Raw genomic sequence first — 22,949 nt, 5'->3', positions numbered from 1 at the left:
AGCTTTTAACTGCGGTCCTTTTTAAAATGGTTATGTATAGATACTGAAACTGATAAAGGGCTTCTTTTTAAAGGTCTCATATTGTAAAAAGTGAGATTTCCATGTTGTTTATTATAACGCAGGTATTGGTGCTATATAAATGCTGTGAAAGTATCAAAAAGCTCAATCCACAGATACATACACACAATCTGTATTCAGACACTGAGCCACCAGGACTTGTGATGGCACAAAAGTACAATATATAAATTGAGAGATCCACTGCAGTGCCTTTACAGTCATTCCACCACTGCTGCAGTGATGGTGCAGAGACGCCAAATGCGGAAGACCTCGAAACCCTCACACAGAGGATATTCAGACACACAATATGAGAAAAATACATTTTTAACAAATTAACATCTTCTAGTAGAAACCCAAATGAGCATTTGTTCCCTTTATCTTTGTGTAGAACTGCTCTGTAGCATCAGCAGCAAGGAGGGTAAATACAGCAAACAACTGTCTTAAATCATTTTTATTAGATGTTTTTGACCAGAATAACTTGACATACAGTGCTGCTCAAATTAATCTCCAGGTTCACAGCTTTCAGCTGATGTTCACCACTTCTATGTGGCATTTATTGTTGACCTGCTATCTCCCACTAAACATCCACTGCCCACAACCACCAATTCTCAAAAAAGGAATAGTAAGTGGTTAACTGATGCTGTTACTTTGCTGTTTATGACAAAGTGTGTGTTTGTTTGTATCTGTGTTGCAGGAGTCGTATCGCCAGGTGATGAAGATGAGGCCCAAAGATCTGTGGAAAAGGCTAATGGTGAAGTTTAGAGGAGAGGAGGGGCTCGATTATGGAGGAGTGGCCAGGTAAGAGGCCATAGTTAAAGATGAGCATGGTACATGGTTTTATGGATTCTGTCACTTCTTACACAGCAGTCTGCCTCCTAGTGGACGAGCCAAAGAACACAACACACTCTGCATTGTTTCGTCTGGTTCAGTGTATTTCATTCTTCTTTATCTGTTCCCTTGTTGCAGTCTTTGTATTGTCTGTCTATTATTAGTCTTTTTTTATTTTCTCCTGCCTCACCTCTGCCTGTCTGTGTGCAGGGAGTGGCTCTACCTGCTGTCGCATGAGATGCTGAACCCGTACTACGGCCTGTTCCAGTACTCCCGCGATGACATCTACACACTGCAGATCAACCCGGACTCTGCGGTCAACCCTGTGAGTCACAGTCATTATTGCCAAAACACACACACACACACACAGACACAAAAACTCAAATTGTATTGCATGGCATTGACAAGCCGTCTCTGTTGAACCTCAGTTTGTAGTCCCTGTGAGCACCATTAGACCTGTAGCAAACACTATCCCCTGCCAGACATTTCAGGCCGCGATATTTACGCCTCTGTAATGTTTCGTGACCAAGTGATCGAGGCTCTGTACCGCCTTCGGAGGTAGAAACAGAGGTGTTGCATTGGAGAGACTGTTGAAGGCGGGATTAATGTGGACTGGCAGAGCTGGTTAGATGGAAAATATGTAATGTATGTAATTTGTGCGACCAACACCCAGGTAATAAAAAAGGAAGTGGAACGTGTCATCAAAAACACGCCTCTCACTCACTTGAGTCTGACATTAGAAGAACTTTACTTGAGTCTGTAGAATCTCTACAGTAAGAAACGGCATGAAGGACAGTTCTTTCACGGCGCTGTCTTCTCCTCCCTCTTCGTTCTGAAATGCTGGATTGCAATGTGAATTCACAGACTAGGGATGCCAATATTACGCCATTGCAGAATCACTGTGAATGTCTTAAGGCATAATAATAATAACAAGATAAGATATGACTTAATTTATCCTGCAGAGGGAAAATCTAGTTGTCACAGCAGCTCAAGATACAGACACATAGATATAGAAGACAGAACAAAGAATATAAAAAAAAAGACATATACATACATTATATACACATTATATACATACATTTCTGCTATTTGGCATTTATTATATATATTGTGTGTTTGTTAGTTTGTTTTCCTGAGAGTACTTTGCATTTATACAGATATTGCACATTGGAGAAAATATATTTTAGCATGTTAAATAGGTTAAATAGGTTGTTGCATGTAGTAGTATAAACATAAATGAATACATATATTCAAATATATAATGTAAAAATACACAGAAGGCCTAATGTGGTCGGATGTAAACAGATCTAGTGCAAATAAAACAGTAAAGTGACCTGGTGGAACAAACAGTGCTGTACTATATGGTGCTGCTGTTAAACAGTCTGATTGCAGCCAGAATGAATGACGGCAGAGTGTGTGTCGATGTAAGCCAAAGCTGTAGTTCATTATTTTTGACGACTTAGCATATGTCCGTGATGTTCAAGCAGCCTCCAAGTAGTTGGAGCAGACACTGATGACTTAAATCAATTTGCCTTCTCTTACACAACATTAATGCTTTGTGTGTTTGTTGATTGAACTTTTGCTCTCCAGTCAACAGGCCTGATCCTGTGACAGACTTGTTTAGACTCTACTGTTCGGTTGTTTATGGTCGTATCATGTAGGATCGGTTGGTTTGTGAAAGGAGAACTCACTGGTTAAACACACTGTAAACAGTCGGTTCTGCTGGTAACTCACCACTGTCCTAACATGTCTCCTCTCCCCTCAGGAGCACTTGTCATACTTCCACTTCGTCGGTCGCATCATGGGTATGGCAGTGTTCCACGGCCACTACATAGACGGAGGCTTCACCCTGCCTTTCTACAAACAGCTGCTGGGTAAACCCATCACCCTGGACGACATGGAGTCTGTGGACCCTGACCTGCATAACAGCCTCGTGTGGATCCTGTACGTACAACACACATTTATTTAGAAGTCAGCACAGTATTGACTTTTCTGTGGAAGACCATTTCTGGATTACAACTTATCAAACACAATGTTATGCTGTGCACAGTCACACACTGTTCTATGAGTACAACAAAGCAGTTGTCTCTGCTTCAGTGAAATCAATCCACTACAAGTAAAAGTCCTGCATTCAAAACGTAAAAGTACAAAAGTATCAGCATCAAAATGTACTTAAAGTATCCAAAGTTAAAGTCCTCATTATGCAGAATGGCTCCACTCAGATTGTTTTATATATTCCAGATATATTATTACATTATTTGTAATGATGCATTTATGTAATCAGTTTTTTCATTTAGTAACAATAGAGCTACTTTTAACTACTTAATTTAACTACTACTTGTTATGAGGTTTAATTAAATAAAATGTCTAGTCACTTTTCTATTTTTCATGTTTTTATGTTAAATTTTGACCTGAAAAAATATATTATTTGCCTAAATGTAGTGGAGTAGAAGTTTAAAGTTGCATAAAATGGAAATATTCAAGTAAAGTACAAGTACCTCAAAATTGCACTCATGTACAGTACTTGAGTAAATGTACTTAGTTACATTCCAAGTTTTTAAAATACGCAACTTTAGTCTAAATTTCACAAAAAGTACATTTTAGTGTGAGAATTCATACAATCTTGGAAATGCCATTTTTTTTGTTTCACTTGAATTCGAATATACTTCGTACTATTTTCCTCATAATTTGGTCTCCCATCAACACAAGCACACGTTAATCAAAAATCTTTTAATATTTAAAATGAAATGATCCTGTCACCAGGATCATTTCATCTCCTGGCTTCTTATGCCAGATTATTTGATGCTTTACTCTGGAAATTAGCAAGCATTTGATAATCATGAGAGCTGAGAGAGGTTGGAAAGTTTTGGTTTATGTACATCTAAGTTGTACAAACCCTGTTTTATCTAATAAATATGTCTCTCTACTTCGATGACAGCAGGGTTTTTTTGAATATTTCTTCTGTCAGTGGTCCCTAGTCATGTGTTCAGCATGTTTTCATCCTTCTAACAATATCTCAAATGTTTCTCTCTTCAGGGACAATGACATCACAGGTGTGCTGGACCACACCTTCTGCGTAGAACACAACGCCTACGGAGAGATCATCCAACACGAGCTCAAGCCCAACGGTAAGAGCATCCCCGTCACCCAGGACACCAAGAAAGAGTACGTGCGGCTCTACGTCAACTGGCGTTTCCTGCGAGGCATAGAGGCCCAGTTCCTGGCTCTGCAGAAGGGCTTCAACGAGGTCATCCCCCAGCACCTGCTCAAGGCCTTCGATGAGAAGGAGCTCGAGGTACTTTAATTTATCTCTTTGATACAGTCATAGTGCTTGATTTTTACCTCCAGGTAACTTTTAGCCCAGCATATGGAAATCATTCAACAGCACTTCTTTTCTTTTTAAAATATGTGTTTATTAAATTCTCAAAAGACAAAGCAAGGGACACATATGACAAAAACAAACAAACATACATTTGGCTCACATACATATTTAGATTCAGACTTAGGCGAGAGATTCAGGAGTCATCCTACACTAATAGGATAAGCAAGTAAAACAAACCAAGTGTGCACTACCATGCATGATACATTCACATGATCAAAGAAAGGTAAACAGAAACAAAACCATATCAATTAAGCGGTAGGATGTCACTTACAAGGCAGAGCATTCTCAGCTACGATACAAACCCTCTTGCAAAAATGGTAGAGATATTCAAACCAATATATGACAAAAAGGGTTCCCATGTTTTACGAAAAACATCATCCCTGCTGTGCAGTCTACATGTCAGATAGCCAACATATTCAAGTATCACCCTTTGCCATCCAATTTAAAAGAATACACTTTCTAGCACAGAAAGCAAGTGTTTGATGAAGTTTTCTTTTAAATTTGTCGGTGATGGACAAATCAGGTATGCCGAGTAGTAGATATAAGGGGTCGTTATTTCTATTAGTGGATAGAATCTTATTAATTTTTAACAGCACTTCTAAATAAAAGAATCTATTTCTTCCCTCGACCTGTAGCTGATTGTATGTGGCCTGGGCAAGATCGACATCAACGACTGGAAGTCCAACACGCGGCTCAAACACTGCACTCCAGACAGCAACATCGTCAAATGGTTCTGGAAAGCAGTGGAGTCGTTCGACGAGGAGCGCAGAGCCCGGCTGCTGCAGTTCGTCACCGGCTCCTCCAGAGTTCCCCTGCAAGGCTTCAAGGCCCTCCAAGGTAGACACAGCCAGGATGTGAAGCTTGCATAAGTTAATGTGTCTATTGTTATGCGACTTGCCTCCTTTGTGAGATGGAATCAGACCAGAGTGAGCAAGTATCAGCCAGGTCATGCAGCTGAAAGAGGTCCAAAATGTTAATGTGATGTCTGATCCATAAAGGTGTGGGGGTCTTTACTGTTCCTTTTGTTGCACAAACGCAGTGCTCCACATTCACAGCCTCTGTCAACAGTCTAGCGTGGTGTTTGGGATTCTTTGCTTCTCCCTGTGTGTGTCTGGGTTTCTCCGACCTCAGATGAACCCTGAGTGTGCGCGTACTGCAGCGGTTCAGTGGGTCCGTCCTGGCAGACAGAGCTGCCCAGAGACAGAGCACCCAGGCATGAGGAGTACACCGTGATCCACAGGCAGACAGCGGCCTTACACACCTTATATAACACTGCCTTCCTTTCTTGGTCAAAACATCTCAGAGCTGGACACATGGCTACAGTACAGGAACACAGTCAGCTCAGTTAGAAGTGCTCTTATCGAGATACTGTACACGACTATGTGTTGTTGGCACGTTCCCTGAGCTCCCAGAGCCCCAACTCCCATTCAGTACTTTTAATGAAATAAAAGGATTGGACCTCAAACACTAAACAAAGAAAGTTCGTCAATAATGTTCACCTGCCAACTCGATTATCTATAACGTTAACAATCAATGAACCAATTAATCGCAATGTTTTAATACATACTCCAGTATGTAAAAAAATAAACGATATATTTATACGGTGCTATGCAAAAGCCTGTTTTGATCATAGATATTTTTATTTTGAAAGGACAAAAACAGACTTCCTGTCAATCGTAAAACTAACTCAAGTGAGGTGATACTGTAAAGATAACATCAAGGATTTCAATGTTTAATGTTTTAGCCCCCGAAGAGACATGAGGTTAGTTTTCACAGGAATCTTCATATTTAAATGTGTTTTGTGTTTAAATAAGTTTTGGATCAAATTAAACAGTAATTCATGCTAGTAAGGTTTGATAAAGTAAGCTAGTTTTGCTCAAATTAATAATTTCTGTATTTTATTATTGTTATTGCAACTTTCAGTTTGCAAACTGTAGCTTTATCCAACTTAATTCTCAGCTCATTGGCTTATTCATGTACAGCCATAGAACTGAAAGCACAGCCGTGTTTCAGTTCAGTGAGTACTGATATTAATATATACATATATATATAAATATAAATATACACAGATTGATTAAAAATTCCACCAAATTCTTAACAAATGCATTAATTGATCATCTATTTATTATTCCCATCCCTGGTTTCTTTGTTTATCCTAGACCTCAAGATGTAGGTCAGCTCATTATTTGCAGCTTTATCAGATCTAAGGACTGTAAGCGCATGGATGAGATTTAATCTTTAAGACCCTCATTTTTGTCAGTTTTAGGGGGGGCAGGGGATCTTTAAAGGGAGATAGCAGATCAACATTAGATGCCACATAGAAGTGGTGTACATCATCTGAAAACTGGGATCCTGAAAGTTAATCTGAGAGGCTCAGCACTGATTCAACTTTTCCTAGTCATAAATATGTAATAAACATTGTGTTTTGGATAGGCGCCTATTCAAACATTGAAGGTTTGGAGTATGTAAAGGCTTAGAACATTATGATAGAAGTATGTGAAGGCCATTCTCAAGCTTAGTAGTGTGTTGCAGGAGTTTTTGTTTTGATACCATTAGTTACACAGATTTGGTGCAGAATGTAACCATTTTTTGCCACTCGAGAGCTAAAACAAACTCCAAAAAAATCCCTTCCTCAGCTTTCCAGGCATATCCAATTTATACAAGGGCTCGACTGTTTAGGGATCCCAGAATGCAGAAGTATGCAGTATTATTAAAATATAATACACCATTTTAGAGTAGGTGAAAACGTATAATTATTTATGAGAATGGTTTTCAATTTATACTGCATGAAAAAACTGACTGGGTTAGCACAAAGTAAGCATGTCTGTAAGAGAAAGACATTAAACTCAAATGTCAATAGGCTCTGAGGTCAAGGGACCCTTTAAAAATGGCCATGCAAATTTTCTTTCTCACCTAAATCTAGTCAAACTTTGGAGCATTATTTATCCCCTTTCCTGATAATCATCTTGGGATTTTGCATCTGAATTTCAACAGTCTAGGCTTTTTAGTTGACTTTTTTTTTACACTGAACCAACTGAAAATATTACACTGACATTTTGAGTCTGAAAACCTGGAAAATCAAATCTTCAAAGAGAGATTTTTGCTGTGTAAAGGTGTGTGAATGTCCATTCTTACTAAACTCACTGTTTTTACACAGGTGCTGCTGGCCCGCGGCTCTTCACCATCCACCAGATTGATGCCAGCACCAACAACCTGCCCAAAGCCCACACCTGGTGAGGAAACTGTCAGCTTTGTAACATTTTCACACTCTATGATATGATACCTGCCTTTAATACAGGGGGAGAATAGTGCTGAACCTTGTAGTGGGTGTTATTAAATACTTTTATGTTTGTTAGAGGTGGGAATCAGCAGAGGCCCCAAGATACGATTTTATCACGATACTTGAGGCACGATAAGATATTATTGCGATTTAAAGCATTTTGCGATATGGTGATATATTGCGATTTAACTGTTTAACTGCATTTTGTGTCCACAAAATTAAATTCACTCAAGAATTGTTTTGTCACATAAGAGACAATTCTCAGTGTATTCATCTCACTTCAGTCTTTTTATTTCTCCACAATGAGAGTCAAACCCACAGACTGACCAACAAAGTATTCAGTCAAACTGAACTGAACTGATATCAAACATGTATGGACGACAACAACTGCGGCATTTTATCAAACTTTCAAAAAATTTAAGCTTCACTGCTTTGAATTTTTTTTCAATGAAACATAAAAAAACCCTGACTTTGCGTTATTTCTACAATTTCCCGACACAATATCCTAACACATGGTGCCTATAGATTTCTGAGATCTTTCATATGATACCAGTATCTCCAGTATATTCCTAAAAGTGAGCCCACTACGATCGCCAGAACGCTAAATCTTGATACTTTGAGGCCATGAATCGATATAATATTGCCACGCAAAATATTGCGATACTATGCTGTATGGTTTTTTTCCCCCACCTCTAATGTTTGCTGTAGTTACTCATCAGTGTAGTGATTCAGATTAAAAAATATGATTTTAAAATCTGTTCTTTTCGTCTTTTTTCCCAGTTTCAACCGGATCGACATTCCTCCCTACGAGCACTATGACAAACTGTACGACAAGTTGCTCACTGCCATCGAGGAGACGTGCGGCTTCGCTGTAGAATGAGTCGGTGACGCAGGCAGAGCTCAGCAACAACCAGAAGCAACACGGTTTGGCCATGATGAGCCTCCCCTTACAAATCAATCCACTCAGACGGGAGTCATCCACAGTTGCTTCACCCAGGGGCGCCCACACTTCCCGGGGACATGTGGCCAAGCTAAGGGAGGCTGTGCAGACAAGACCACAACATGTCATCTGACTCTGGGGTTTTTTTAAGACCCTCCAGCCCTCCTTTATGTCTTTTTGTATAATTGAAAAGGATCTCTTCAGCTGCTAATAACTCAGACTATTTACTAACTCGTGGAACCTGCACATTTTGCTGGCTCTTCCCTTTTTTTCTAAGTTCATTTTAGCATTTTAAAAAATAGACTGTATTCCATGTAGCAATGTTCCATCTTACCAAGCAGATCACAAGGTCAGTCCACTCTGAAACGACATTAACGAGACCGGTTTGTTTGCTAGAGCACAGGGTTATTAATGGTTCCCACAACCACTTGGAAACACTAAATTTGGATGCGGAGTGTGCATGACTCTTGCTGTTTTGGTGCCTCAGAGTGATCACATCGGGGCTATCGGTAACGCCAAGGCTGGAGAACAGGGATGTGTGCAGATGAGAAGACTGGAGACTGAATTAGGCAGAGCCCGACTGTTTACAACCCTCTCCAAAGACGGCAGCAGGGACCTCTGCACGTAGCGCTGCATTCCCACAAAAATGTCACTATTTCACACGTTCGACAGCTAGTTTTGTTTTGAAAATGAATACATGAATGAATAGCTTGAAATGTGTTATTTTTATATAACAGGGAAAATTGCAAAAGAAACAATAAAATTCTATATAATATATATAATTTATTGCTGTTATATTTCAGAAACCCCTATCCATCGTTTCAGAAAAATAAGATCTCTAAATGTTAAGTGTTGCTGTTTAAATTATACGAGACAATTGGTGAAAACAGAATTAAGCTTGACTGAATTTCACTTAAGAATGCTGTGGTTTATTTCCTGACATAACCTTTCTCACATTGTACCAGGAGAGGTATGTCTCAAAGAGCAAAAAATCTCAATTCCTCTGAGTGCCATATGCATTTTTTGAATGAATGAACCTTTGCTAATATTGAGCGGACCCTTTAAAATTCTACTGATTTCACTCTGGGGCTACATGTGGTGGTGTGATGTTTCCCTACTATAACCGTTTTTTAACACTTTGCCATTTGTAGCTGGACTATATTAATGTCACTAGCATGAAACCTACCATTAATTTCTAATGGTATTCTGTTCAGAATAGTCCAAAGTCCATCATCATCTGTTTTTTGTGCTGGCTTCACATTGTTGTCGTCAAAAAAGAAAAGAAAAAACCTTACTACCTTCTAGCCATGTGGTGCTAAATAGCATTAACGCTTGTCTTCTATTGGCAACTTTACTCATTGACATACTACTGCTTAAAGTGCACACTACACTACTCATGCTCATAATACCTGTTTGTGGCCACAAAACATTTCCCAGTAATCAAGAGCTCTAGGTAGCCACATTCTCAGGAGATGTCATATGTAGTTTGTAACGTCCTTTGATTTGACGACTGAAGAGAAACTAATTCTGACCATGTGTCTTGATTTCCTTAATGTTAGAGGGATAGTTTGGATGTATTGAAGTGGGGTTGTTAGAGGTACTTCTCCACAGTGAGTGTAGAACCTAGAGAACAGCAAGAGGCTCGCTGGTTCAGCTCTGGCCTGCAGCTCTTCTGTGTGGAGTTTACATGTTCTCCCCGTGTCAGCGTGGGTACTCCGGCTTCCTCCCACAGTTCAAAAACATGCAGCTTAAGTTTAATTGGTGATTCTAAATTGCCCGTAGGAGTGAATGAGAACCTGATTGTCTGTCTCTATGTGTCATCTCTGTGATAGTCTGAGACCTGTCCAGGGTGTACCCCGCCTCTCGCTCTCGCTTGTTAAAGATAATGAATGAATGAATAACCTAGAGAAGATGGTGGTCCACGTACCCCCAGTTTTGAGAAGCAGGCTGAAGAACCAGCACAGAAGCTAAACAATGTTCTGCTCTGGATGGGGGCAGCAGAAAAACAGATTTTAGCCACCAAAAAAAGGCCCATCTAAAAAAAAATTAAAAATCAGTATCTGTTTAAGTGTATGATAAAGTCATGGGAAAAAATAATATATAATATTATTACAAATATAATGATAACAACAAAAATAGTTGATAAGAGTTTAATTTAAGAGCTGGTATATATCGATTTTCCATGGTTTTCTTGGTAATGATTTTGGTTATTATCAAGAAAACTGTGAAAAATGTCTAGATATCAGCTCTTAAATTAAACTCTTATGAGCTATTTGTGTTGTTATCATTATATTTGTCCAAACAAATGTACCGTTAGTTGTACCAGGCATTAAAATGAACAAGAAATTGAAGAAAACAAGGGTGGTCTAATATATTTTTCCATGACTATATTAAATAATTTTACTGTTCTATACCTTGCCATCAGACAGCCGTGTTTAAGTTTGAGTGGAAACTGAAGCCGATTGACGAACTCCATTGACAAAACAGTAATTTTACCTCACAGTGTTTTATGGTCTACTGCTGGCTCAATTGTTTACTTTGTTTGTGTTGTTGTGTGACTTTGGTGAAGGCAAACTAACCCTTTAAAACATCAAAGTCAAGCAATAACACAAACAAACTAAAAGCTTGAGGCAGTGGTGGACCAGCAGTGACCTTTTTCTACAAGGTAAAATGACTGTTTTTGTCATGGGACTCTGGTGGCTTTGACGAGAGCATAAAACCGCTTTAGTTCCCCAGGTAAATTCAGTATATTACTGATAGTGTCTTATATGTTGAGCACAGCAGGATATCTACTGTGTGTAAAATACCAACTATGGATAAGTACCTCATACAATCCCACTTTAAAATCCAAACTCTCCCTGTAAGTTGTTGAAAAGTCTTGTTGTTGCCCACAGCAGACCATTAAAGTAGTCGTTGCATGTGTCCATATGTGCTTTTGGTTGAAAGGGAACTGAATGAGATGAATCCTGTTTCAGCCTGCTACACAGTCCTATCAGTGATGTTTTTATTTAGAGAAAGGGGGATTGTTTTCTACGATTAAAAATGAAATTCTTGAATGTTTTCAAAAGACGCTGCCTGTCTAGCAATCTCTATGACCGTGGACTGTTCTTAGAATTTGCATACACTTATAAAAAAAAAATATGAACTGTTCATTTTCATTCTTTTATGTGGACAAGTGTATGCAAAGTGAAGTGTCCTCAGATGGTGCTTTGTACAGTAATAAGATATTGTTCATATATGTGGATCAAACGACCTGTAATTTATCTTTAACTTAAGTAGAAAAATGAAAAGAGGAATTGCACACAAACAGAAGGAGGTCGCCGTGTGTATTTAATGGTGACTTCTCTAACAGATATTCATTCGCCTTTAAGTCCAGTGCACAAGCTGATGGCCCTACTGTCTGTTCCTACACTACACCGCTCAGCATTGCCCTGTAGCTGCCTCTCATTGAACAACTTTTTATTCACGTAGTCAAAGTTGAGAGATGCCGCTCTTGTTTTTTTGTTTTTTGTTTTTTTAAAATAGCATGATCCACTAGCAGGACTATATCTCTCATAGCTGACTGATGCAATTTGATGTATGTTAACACTATCATTTTGTAAGAGTATTTTATTTTTGTGTGTAATTAGTTCTAATTAAACTTGCCTTTGTCTAACAATGTAAGGCCTTGTACACATATATGTCCTGTCCTTTTGTTTCTAATGTCCACTGGTGTAATGTAACCAAGTACATTTACTTAAGTAAAGTACAAGTCATTTTCATTTATCCTTTATTTATTTTCTCGAGTAATCATTGAGCAACCCCTGAAACAGCACAGACAAAACACATGCAAAAACATTAAAAACAGTTACAGTGAAAGGCAGTTATTGGTTATCATAATTTTAAACTGGCCCATAGTTATAGTTGTGTTGAGTTTGAGTGACTGCTGTAAGATGTTCTAGGTAGATGCAGCAGAGAAACTGAAAGCAGTTTTTCCAAATTCAGTATTTGTCTGGGGAACTAATTACTATGTGACCAGTTTAATAAAGTTCTAAAGTACCCCAATATTTTACTGAACTACAGTACTTGAGTTTTTCCATTTTATGTAATTTTATATTTCTACTTCACTACATTTTAAGGTAAATATTGTACATTTAGCTGCCAGCTTTAGTTACTTTTGACATGAAAATCATGATAAATTTTAAGTGATAGGATGTTTTTTTCATAACAGTATATTAAGTAGTTAAAATGAACCTTATCTTTAGAAAATTAAACTGCTGCTTACATATATGCATCAGTACAAATAATCAAATAATATATTTAGAATATATAAAACAATCTGAGTGGGTCCATTCTGCATAACGAGTACTTTTACTTTTGATACTTTTAAGTACATTTTGATGCTGATACTTTTGTACTTTTACTTCATTAAGTTTTGAATGCAGGACTTTTACTTATAGTGGAGTAATTTCACAGTGTGGTATTAGTACTTTCACTTAGTAGTAAGGGAATCTGAATACTTTTTCCACCACTGCAAATGTCATAAAAGCTTTTTCATCTAAATTATTATTTACCACAGCTCTAACAGGTCCTTTGGTAATGCAATTATTTCCATAAAGCAGTTTATCAGGGGATAGTTAGTACTATACTGGCATATAATAAATGTCAAGTGGGGGGTGTTAAGGCTTGTGCTTTACATGTGAATGTGTCACGTCCCCCGACCACCAACTGATACCACTCTGGATTAAAACGTCTGGCAGATGGCTAAGAGGGGGGCAGGGGAATGGGGTAAAATGACAATGAATGAAGCTGTTTGAAAATAGGTGTCAAGTACCAATTTTGTTGTTTCGTAAATATGCAAATGCATCATACTACACAGAGGTCTTGAAAACTACATGGACTGTAAAGATGATAGATAAGTTTAGACTCTGAAATAATTCATACTGTCAGGTTTCCCTGTGTAATCAATCAAAGAGTTGGTCTGTTGCAGCGAAGAAAAATGTACACGCAAAGCATAGAACTATTGTGTTTTTTTTCTGACATTATTTAGGCCACTTTCATGGAGAATTAATACACCTTTTCTATTGTGTTTTGATGGTGTAGTACTTTTATCATACAAGACAAAATACTTTTGAAACACAGTTGATGAGTAAACCCCTTCTCTCAATGAAAGTTTAATATTTTTGGTCCACCTATAGCTCAGATGCAGCCCACATCAAACTTGATTTTCATTCTACATCCAACTTCTGTTGATTTTCTTGTGGAAAAAAACCCCTGCTTATACTCTTTTCTACATTTTGAACAAAAATTAATTCTAAAAACTCTAACATTACCTTAACATCTGCTTGCCCACTTATTTCAACCGAAGTCAAGGTGAAAATGCATCACGTGGGAAACATTTGGTCTAATTAAAAAAATACAAAAGAAAAAAAGTCTCAAGTGTTTCATGTTTGGGTTGGTCCCGATGACGTCACTTACCGTAATATTACGGAAGTGGAGTCAGAGCCGGATTACCAGTTTCTGTCTGGTACATATCCATCCGCCAACATTTGTTGAATTAATTACAATGTATCAGAAGAAAACACCAACAAACAACTGAATGTAAGAGAAATTACAAAACATAGTTTCACATATTGTTAGGAATTGCCGTTAAATAAACGATGTTTGTATGTACTTAAAAACCGTTTCTGCTCTTCGGACTGATTCGACATAAAGTATAAGATATATTATTTGGAAAGTTAACGGATTCATTTTCAGAAATTCCAGTAAGAGTTATATTGAATGTTATACTGGGGCTTCGCTGTTCTTAAATGGGTCTATGTTGTCAGTCGGCAGAAGCTGAAGTTGGATTCCGTTTGGCGGATGAATACATCGGAAGAGGGACTTCCTCTTGCTATATAAACCGGGCCTCATTTTTACATTACCGGCATTTCAGCATCACTGCCGGTCGAGTTTTTAGTCGGTGGAAAACCACAGCATATTTATCTTTTTTTATTTATACTAATAGTTTACGAAATGCCTGGATATTCCGACAGAGACCGCGGCAGAGACAGAGATAGAGACAGAGGGTAAGTAACCGTTTTTAAATTATATATTTTATGAGTTTCTGCCTCGTGTGATCGGCAGTAATGGCTGACAAGACTTGAACGATGCCGGTATCTAAATAGTGTTACATTTTAGGAAATCAGAACACGTGATTGTCCATATTGAGTCACTGTTTAACTTCAAGTGAAGAACACACCGATCTAAAAGGCAGTGATTAGGATGGCTGTATTAATCCGCGGTAGGTCCGGACGGTGAACCGGGCCCGTTGTCTCTGGCTCGAGGCCTAGTTTGGCCTCGTGCCCCGGCACAGCGGCTCTCCGTTAGCTCCATGGTAACGGCAGCTAACGCGGCTTTATTTTTAACTGCCACTGGAAACAATAAAATACAATACTGGGTGTGAATATCGACAGAGGGCTTTGTTAATTAATCTCCCCTCATAATAAAGTGAAGTAGTTGTTGATATTCGCTCCGTGGCGAACGATAAATGCGATTTTCTCCAGCGCGGAGGGAGCAGCTAATACAGCTGGCTAGTCGGCTTTTCGCCATGTGGCGGCATGAATGCGGATACAAAATGCCGGCTGTTCTTTCCATTGTTCCTCTACTGGTTGGAAAGTATACGGCAGCTATATAATTTCAAAGAATGACGCAGTTAACCCTCTGGAATCCATGAAACCACCGGCACAATACTTCATGACCTGAAGACATAAAAATGAAGCAACATTGAGTCTTGCCATCAGCGTCCCTCTAAAGTTCTGGCTTGAAACTCCATACCATATTTTTGGATTATATTCGGCCAAGAAAAACTGGAGATAATGTCAATTGTTTAATATAAAAATATAGAACTAGTTATCCTCATTTTACCTGTTATATGTAATATTTGCAACCTGTATTCATATTTACAAGATTTAAAATTATGTTTTGAAATATAATTTTCAAGATCAGATTTTATGTTTTCCTTTGTTTCTTTTCGGTTCAACATTTTGATCAAGTAAGTCAGTTAAACATTAATTATCAGGACATGTAGGTGAGGTAACACAAAAAAAACATGATGCCAACATGGCATGGTGAAGATTTTTTAAAGGACATATTAGCCCAAGATTTCAGGGGGTTAAAGATGAGACTGCTGTTGTCACTGCAGTAAAGGACTTTACTTTACTTTACTCTTTGACTTAACTGTTAATTTAATATTGCAGCTATGGCGGCGGTCCTCCTCGCTTTGGTGGCAACCGTGGAGGTGGTGGTGGAGGAGGAGGTGGTGGAAAGTTCGGCAACCCCGGTGAACGTCTCCGGAAGAAACAATGGAACCTGGACGAGCTCCCAAAGTTTGAGAAAAACTTCTACCAGCAGCATCCCGACGTTTCCCGGAGGTCTCCGGTATGTAACTTTGGGCAGCATGGCCTTGGAGGTGTTATGTAACACTAACATGTGCTCGCCTCTACACGTGTTGCAGTTATGCAATCGTTTGTGTCCACTAAACCTAACTTGCTTTATTCATTCTTATCTTGCAGCAAGAAGTTGACGCATACAGAAGAGCCAAAACAATTACAGTTAAGGGGAGAGAATGTCCAAATCCTATTGCCAAGTTCCATGAGGCCAGCTTCCCATGTAAGTTTACAACAATTACATGTATTAAAGAGAGTAGCCCTTTTATAGTCTGTCCACCAGTCTATTGGCTTTAGCCCCCATGTGACACATGTTTGAATATGCAGTGAAAGTTAATGGATATTTAATAAAAAGTTCGCCTCTCGTACAACTTTTCTCCTTTTTTAGCTTATGTGATGGATGTGATCAACAAAATGAACTGGACTGAACCAACACCAATCCAGGCTCAAGGCTGGCCTCTGGCTCTCAGTGGTCAGGATATGGTTGGCATTGCACAGACCGGCTCTGGCAAGACTCTCTCTGTAAGTTTGCATATGCTCTCTGTGGTGGTTGTGATGTTATAGTTATGAGATCAAGATTATGCTTGTCTCACGCATGGAAGTGACTCATGTTTTTGCTCTACAGTATCTGTTGCCTGCAATTGTACACATCAACCACCAGCCTTTCCTGGAGCGTGGAGATGGACCCATTGTAAGTTATTAAAAATGTGTCTTTATAAGTGCATATTTATCAATTGATATTGGAATATAACACTTTTTTTTTAAATCTCTGACAGTGTTTGGTGCTTGCCCCAACCCGTGAGTTGGCACAGCAGGTGCAACAGGTGGCTGCAGAATACGGCAGAGCTTCTCGCCTGAAGTCTACCTGTATTTATGGAGGAGCACCAAAGGGACCCCAGATCCGTGATCTGGAAAGAGGTATTGTAACTTTTTTATTTTTTTATTTAAGTCAAACACTTGTTGTTTCAGGAGTTTAGTTCTCACAATAACTCTTCCATTAAAGGTGTGGAGATCTGCATCGCCACTCCAGGAAGGCTCATCGACTTCCTTGAGTCTGGAAAGACAAACCTCCGTCGTTGCACTTACCTTGTGCTGGATGAGGCCGACAGAATGTTGGACATGGGTTTTGAGCCACAGATCCGAAAAATCGTCGACCAAATCAGAGTAAGTTTTTGGTTTAGTTGGACTGTAAAAACATGCAGACGTTGGATATGCCTTATTAGTCATTACTTTATGTGCATGTTATAACTGTTAATGTTTTTGCAGCCTGACCGTCAGACTCTGATGTGGAGTGCCACTTGGCCCAAAGAGGTCCGCCAGCTGGCAGAAGACTTCCTGAAGGAGTACGTCCAGATCAATGTTGGGGCACTTCAGCTCAGTGCCAACCACAACATCCTGCAGATAGTTGATGTCTGCAATGACGGAGAGAAGGAAAACAAGTGAGTAATGTGTCTGATGTAGTAACTACAATTGTTAGTGCTCATAATGGCTTTAAGTTATAAGTTCAGTACAAAATGTACAGTTTTAGTGACAGTGGTTTATTTTTTCAGACTCATCCGTCTGCTTGAAGAAATCATGAGTGAGAAGGAGAACAAGACCATCATCTTTGTAGAGACAAAGAGGCGTTGTGATGACCTCACCAGGAGGATGAGAAGGGATGGGTAAGTATCAGAAAAATTCAGATTTACCGCATTAGTGCTTTTGTTGTACTGATGTTACTGTTCTGAACTACCTGTATGGATTAACATAGAAACATTGTCTCCTGATAGGTGGCCAGCTATGGGTATCCATGGAGATAAAAGCCAGCAGGAAAGAGACTGGGTTCTCAATGGTAAGCTTGCTTCACCAGCAAATTGCTTATTAATCTGTTATAGAAAAGTGTTATGTCAATTTTTTTTCTTTTCTTTTTTTTAGAGTTCAAATATGGAAAGGCTCCAATTCTCATTGCTACAGATGTGGCCTCCAGGGGTCTAGGTCAGTACCCTCCTTAAACTGTTTAGTACTCTTAATGTATTTCCAAAAGAAAGTGTATTTGCTTTCTTTAACTCTTCTGCTTCTTTCTGAGTTTCTCCCCGACCTGAAGGAGCAGTCTGTATGGCAGGGACTTGGCATGACAAGCCCAGGTCTCCCGAGGGGGAAGGAGGATTCTTGGAGGTGTCCTGACTGGCGAGGCACGGGTCTCCCAGTCGCGCAGATATACAGAGGTGACCAGGCCCAAGTGCAGCATAACGCGCTGGCCTGCCTAAAAAGGGGGGCGAGTTGAGGGCTGGCCACAGTTCCTCCCCCATATGCTCGTCTGTTCTCTGGCAATGGTTTGGACTGCTTCACACACCCAGGCTCTGTAACTGTCCCAGCTCAAAGCCCAGCTACACTGTCTCCTATTGTCTTGCATGTACGTTTGGGCACTGCATTGCAAGCTGTTTGAGTCATTTGGAAGGTGCTTTCTGTTGCGAAGACTCGTTGTAAAGCATGGGTGGCGTTAACGTTGCAGTTTCTAAACTTCTGTCGGAAGAGCAGTCTGTCCGATCGATTATACCTTCACCTCTGTAATGACATGGCTACTGGCGCTTTTGGTGACAGTGGGACATGCTAGTTGGACACCCTTGGAAAAAATCCAAGCTCACACTCCTCCCTCGCCTGCGTTTCAAAGTCATGTCGAGACCTGCCAACGAGAGACATTATGATCAAGTGAGCACTGGGTCTGGAATAATTTTGCCTTGCCGAGAGTGGGGGATGCATTGTTTTGTAGGCATCCTGCAAATTGGTTCAGATCTACATTTTTGGTTTTTTTTTGGCAAGAGACACTGCAGTGTGAGCTTTAAGCGAGCATCTCGTGAGTGACAAAGAGACCTTGGTTAAGTGCTAGTTCAAGCACACTAGGAGGCAGTAGAGTGCATAGCAGCCCTACTTTATAGAGACACCTGTGGGTCACTTGACAATATGTAGGGCGTGTGCTGCAATGGGAATGGACTAGTGAATGCATACTCCAAAACTGGTAAGACTTCTGATCCATTCTGAGGGTGGTTTAGCAGTGCTTCAAGAGGGGAGGGTTTTTATTTTATCCAACTGGATTGGAATCCAATGGAGTGTGCATCGTTTCTCTTTTCCCACCGTAGTCTCCCCAAGGAGTAAATGTTTGTCTGTAGTTTTGACTAATACTAGTCTTTTGCAGCTTTATGGATTTACCTGCCCTTCCTACCTCATGACCACACTAACTTGGCTTTTTTGTTTTTGATCTGGTTGTTGTGGTGGCGCTGGCGCACGTCTTTGTGTGCTGTCCTCCTTTTCCCTTATGCCACACCGCAACACAATCTTACAGATGTTGAAGATGTGAAATTTGTCATCAACTTTGACTACCCCAACAACTCTGAGGACTATATCCACCGCATTGGTAGAACAGCTCGTAGCCAAAAGACTGGCACAGCTTACACCTTCTTCACTCCAAACAACATGAGGCAGGCCGGTGACCTCATCGCTGTGCTCCGCGAAGCCAACCAGGCAATCAACCCCAAGCTCCTCCAAATGGCGGAAGACAGAGGAGGTAAATCTAATTGGTGAGATACAGAAACTGTGCTGTGAATTCCAGCCACTCTTTTCCTGCCGCTGTCCTTTATTTATTCTAAGAAGTGGATGCATTTCTGTATCTCAAACACATTTTTTTTTTGGTTAAATTTGTCTTTAAAAGAGTGGTGTCTTAAAGTTTGTTTTCCTCTTCCAGGTCGTTCAAGGGGCGGCCGAGGTGGTGATTACAGAGATGACCGTCGGGATAGGTATTCTGGAAGGCGTGATTTTGGCAGTTTTAGGGACCGGGACAACGGTAGAGGGTTTGACAACGGACCAAATAAAGCCTTTGGCACAAATTCACAGAATGGAGGTTATGGGGGCGGTACCAACGGCAGCAGCAATGGCTTCAGCGGAAGCAGCTACAACGGTAATGGACAGTCCAACTTTAACAACCAAACTGCAGCCTTCGGAGGCCAGAACTTCCAGGCTCAACAGTTTGCTCTCCCTAAGGGTGGCGCACAGACTGGTGCAAGTCATCCCCCATTCCCCTTCCCCCAGGCACAGGCTCCACAGCAGCACCCTCCACCACTGGTGCCGTACCCCATGCCTCCTCAGTTCTCTCAGTAAACTCACACAATACACTTGAAAGAAGTAATTTATTGCTTTTTTGTCTTGTTTTAAGTTTGACACTTAATCCAGAGTTTTTGTATTTACACAACAGGGTTACAAAACAACTTGAACCTCGTATCAAGCCTTTTAAGATCTGCAGTGCAGCGGTAGTGGTGTTGCACACTTGTTTTCCTATTACTATTTAATTTGTTACATTCCTCAGTAATGTTTAGTTATGTTTTGTACTAGGTAATTACAGATGTATTGGTTTTTCATGTGTACCATTGAAAGTGATGTTAAGCTCCTAACTTGGAAATGCACTGCATGATCTTTCAAATAAAACATAAAAATAGACTTGCCGTTTGTGTTTTCTTCACTTAAAAACTAGTGATTGACATTGAGGAAAAATGTTCCATGTACTACCTCTTTTGTCCAGCAGGGGTCATATTTCACAAACTTTCAGCACAGTGATCTCTAGAAGTAGCAGTCACTGGATGACTGAAGTATATCCTATTACTATATTGAAATATGTAGTAAGCACTGTCTCCTGTTTTGAAAACATATGTAGCAGAAATGGAAATTAATCTGTTGCCATGTACTTTAACTTCCCTCATACTCTTCTTACCTTGTGTGTCCCAGCAGCAGAGGGATTGGTAACAAGTTTTCCCTGTCTGTCTCGTGCCTATCACGTGGAAAGATGGCTTGTAGGGCTGGCATCTTAACAATAATGTTTCAATGCCAATTTCCCATTGGCTAAAATTTAAATCTTAAACTTATTACATGCAGCATGATCAGATTTCAAATAGTCATGTCAATGAATTAGGTTATACTGCTGTCTGTCCACTGGAGTCTGTATGATTGCATTTTGCTTTGTAATTTGATAAATTAGATATTTATCTGAATACAACATCCATATTTCCCATCAGTCTCATTCATCCTTACTACAACCTATGACACTAGCATCATTACATATGAAACTAAAGCAGCAAAACAGGTATTTCCATAGCAGATATCCTGCTAACCTTTAAATTCCTTTGCTCTTTGTGAAGAATGCTATAAGATTTATTGTAACTACTGGTGTATCTCAATACATTAGAATACCATAGAAAAGTTTGAAATTAAATTCAAAAAGTGGAAATAACACATTATATAGATCCATTACCCACAGAATGAAACATTTCATGTCTTAATGTAATTTCTTATAAAATTCAGTGTCTCAAAAAAATTTAATATTACAAAAGACCAATTTTAAAAACTATTTAATATGTAAATGTTGGCCTCTGAAAAGTATGTCCATCTATATGACTCAATACTTGGTTGGGGCTATTTGACTTGAACTACTGGAAATGGACTTTTCCGTCATATTCTAATGTATTGAGATGCTCCTGTACTATCAGACACTCAATATTAAAGGACTCCTGTTAGGTTCAGCTCCAAAACAAAGCGATCAGGACATCCCTACTTCTTACTGAGCTTGAAGACTTTCCAACAACACATGCATAAACTACCACTGGGCCACTGAGCCTATGGATTTGGTACAATTGGTACAAAAGAAGAATCTTGAGAGGATCTGGGCTCACGTGTTAAAACGGATCCACCTTACACAACTATATATAATAGGAGTGAAACCTGGTCACAGGTCAGCGGCTGGTGATTATAGATTAGATCTGTGGCTGAACAGTACCTGCTGCTCAGGAGTGCTGAGGGTGCGGCTGGTTTAAATAGCTTTCCACATATTTACAGAACCATGACCTGGAAGTATGTGTGGAACGCTCGCTCTGTAAATACTATCTTGCGCTTTATGAGTCAATTGCTTCTCTTTTCTCCATCCAGATATGTCACAGCCACACCCTGCTGTTGACAGCTGCATTTGCATAAAAACATGTTGAGCTTGTATGAACTTCTTCTGTTTTCAGGGGAAAAACGCACTGTGCAATCACACAGGTTATTCATGATTTACTGAAGGTAAATTTGATCAGAGGTGGGCGAACCATGCTTATCTCACATGGATTGCACAATGTGGAATTTAAACAGGTGGGTTGTGAGTAATTCCAGTGGTGAAAACATATGAAAAACTTTCAATTCATACAACATTTGTGAAGCTATAAATGTTCAACTATAGTCATTTTGGTTTAATTGGACCAATATCAATATCTGAAGTCTAACCTGGAGTTTTAAAATATGAACTAGCACATACCTTGTATTTCTGAGATTGCCCTGTATCAATATGCACTCTACACTATATTAAGTAAGAATGGCTCACTGAATCATTTAACCTGCAATGGCTGACTACTAATTTTGTGGTTGTCACATTGACTTCCATCACCATTTAAAGGAGTATACAGAATTGTACTTAATGTATCAAAAGTAAGTACTCATTATGCAGAATGGCTCCACTCAGATTGTTATATTTATTCCAAATATATTATCAGAGTAATTTTGTTGGTGCTTTTATGTAAGCGCTTTAATTTTGTAAAGGCAGGGCTCATTCTAACTTCTTAATATAATGTTATGAGGTTTAATTAAATAAAAAGTCTAATCACTTTTAATTGATCATGTTTTTATTGTCAAGTCTCAACCTGAAAAGTAACTAAAGCTGTCAGCTAATTGTAGTGGAGTAAAAAGTACAATATTTGCCTCTAAATGTAGTAGAGCAGACGTTTAAAGTTGCATAAAATGGAAATACTCACGTAAAATACCTCGAAATTGTACTTAAGTACAGTACTTGAGTGACTGTACTTAGTTTCATTCCACCACTGGTTTAAATTAAGCTACTAAAGGTAAACTGATTGTATAACGTACACATGCTGCGTTTGCTTTTTAATGATTGTAACAGTAAATAGAGCCCTATATATACCTAACTCACTTCACAGGAACAATGTTGTTCCCTAAGGGGGTCAGTTAGTGACTCTGACAGCATGATGGAGTACAGCGGCCAACAAC

The 22,949-nt window shown here is 39.4% G+C and overlaps 2 protein-coding genes across 4 annotated transcripts in view; both read left to right on the top strand.

Annotated features, from left to right (window-relative positions):
* smurf2 (SMAD specific E3 ubiquitin protein ligase 2) overlaps positions 1-12,161 on the top strand; it is a 72,205-nt gene extending 60,044 nt beyond the window's left edge. For both annotated transcript variants that reach the window (XM_059347629.1, XM_059347628.1), the window contains exons 13-19: positions 752-855; positions 1,096-1,210; positions 2,651-2,829; positions 3,922-4,180; positions 4,903-5,104; positions 7,425-7,500; positions 8,328-12,161. In XM_059347629.1, coding sequence (XP_059203612.1) covers positions 752-855; positions 1,096-1,210; positions 2,651-2,829; positions 3,922-4,180; positions 4,903-5,104; positions 7,425-7,500; positions 8,328-8,427 — 1,035 coding nt within the window. In that variant the 3' untranslated portion in view covers positions 8,428-12,161. The remainder of the gene's footprint in view (positions 1-751; positions 856-1,095; positions 1,211-2,650; positions 2,830-3,921; positions 4,181-4,902; positions 5,105-7,424; positions 7,501-8,327) is intronic.
* Positions 12,162-14,377: 2,216 nt separating this feature from the next.
* Positions 14,378-20,360, top strand: ddx5 (DEAD (Asp-Glu-Ala-Asp) box helicase 5). 2 transcript variants are annotated; one of them, XM_059348160.1, is made up of 13 exons: positions 14,378-14,534; positions 15,705-15,885; positions 16,020-16,116; positions 16,282-16,415; positions 16,519-16,584; positions 16,670-16,811; positions 16,897-17,057; positions 17,160-17,332; positions 17,444-17,554; positions 17,663-17,724; positions 17,808-17,867; positions 19,213-19,434; positions 19,612-20,360. In XM_059348160.1, the coding sequence occupies exons 1-13, from the start codon at positions 14,482-14,484 to the stop codon at positions 20,022-20,024; spliced, it is 1,875 nt and encodes a 624-aa protein (XP_059204143.1). In that variant the 5' UTR covers positions 14,378-14,481; the 3' UTR covers positions 20,025-20,360. The 2 variants fall into 2 exon arrangements, with proteins under 2 accessions (XP_059204143.1, XP_059204144.1); XM_059348161.1 differs by having other exon boundaries at positions 14,379-14,534; positions 19,213-19,447; positions 19,612-19,775.
* Positions 20,361-22,949: the final 2,589 nt, after the last annotated feature.

Source organism: Centropristis striata, chromosome 13, assembly GCF_030273125.1.
Source record: "Centropristis striata isolate RG_2023a ecotype Rhode Island chromosome 13, C.striata_1.0, whole genome shotgun sequence".
Lineage (NCBI taxonomy): Eukaryota > Metazoa > Chordata > Actinopteri > Perciformes > Serranidae > Centropristis > Centropristis striata.
Note: the sequence above shows the minus strand (reverse complement) of the source record. Positions and strands in the feature narration are given on the sequence as shown.

Excerpts from the sequence above, each read along its gene's own strand:
- ddx5 (XM_059348160.1), top strand. The coding sequence starts at position 14,482 with ATGCCTGGATATTCCGACAGAGACCGCGGCAGAGACAGAGATAGAGAC. Across the intron at positions 16,812-16,896 it reads GATCCGTGATCTGGAAAGAG|GTGTGGAGATCTGCATCGCC; the intron begins GTATTGTAACTT and ends CTTCCATTAAAG. Across the intron at positions 17,058-17,159 it reads AAATCGTCGACCAAATCAGA|CCTGACCGTCAGACTCTGAT; the intron begins GTAAGTTTTTGG and ends ATGTTTTTGCAG.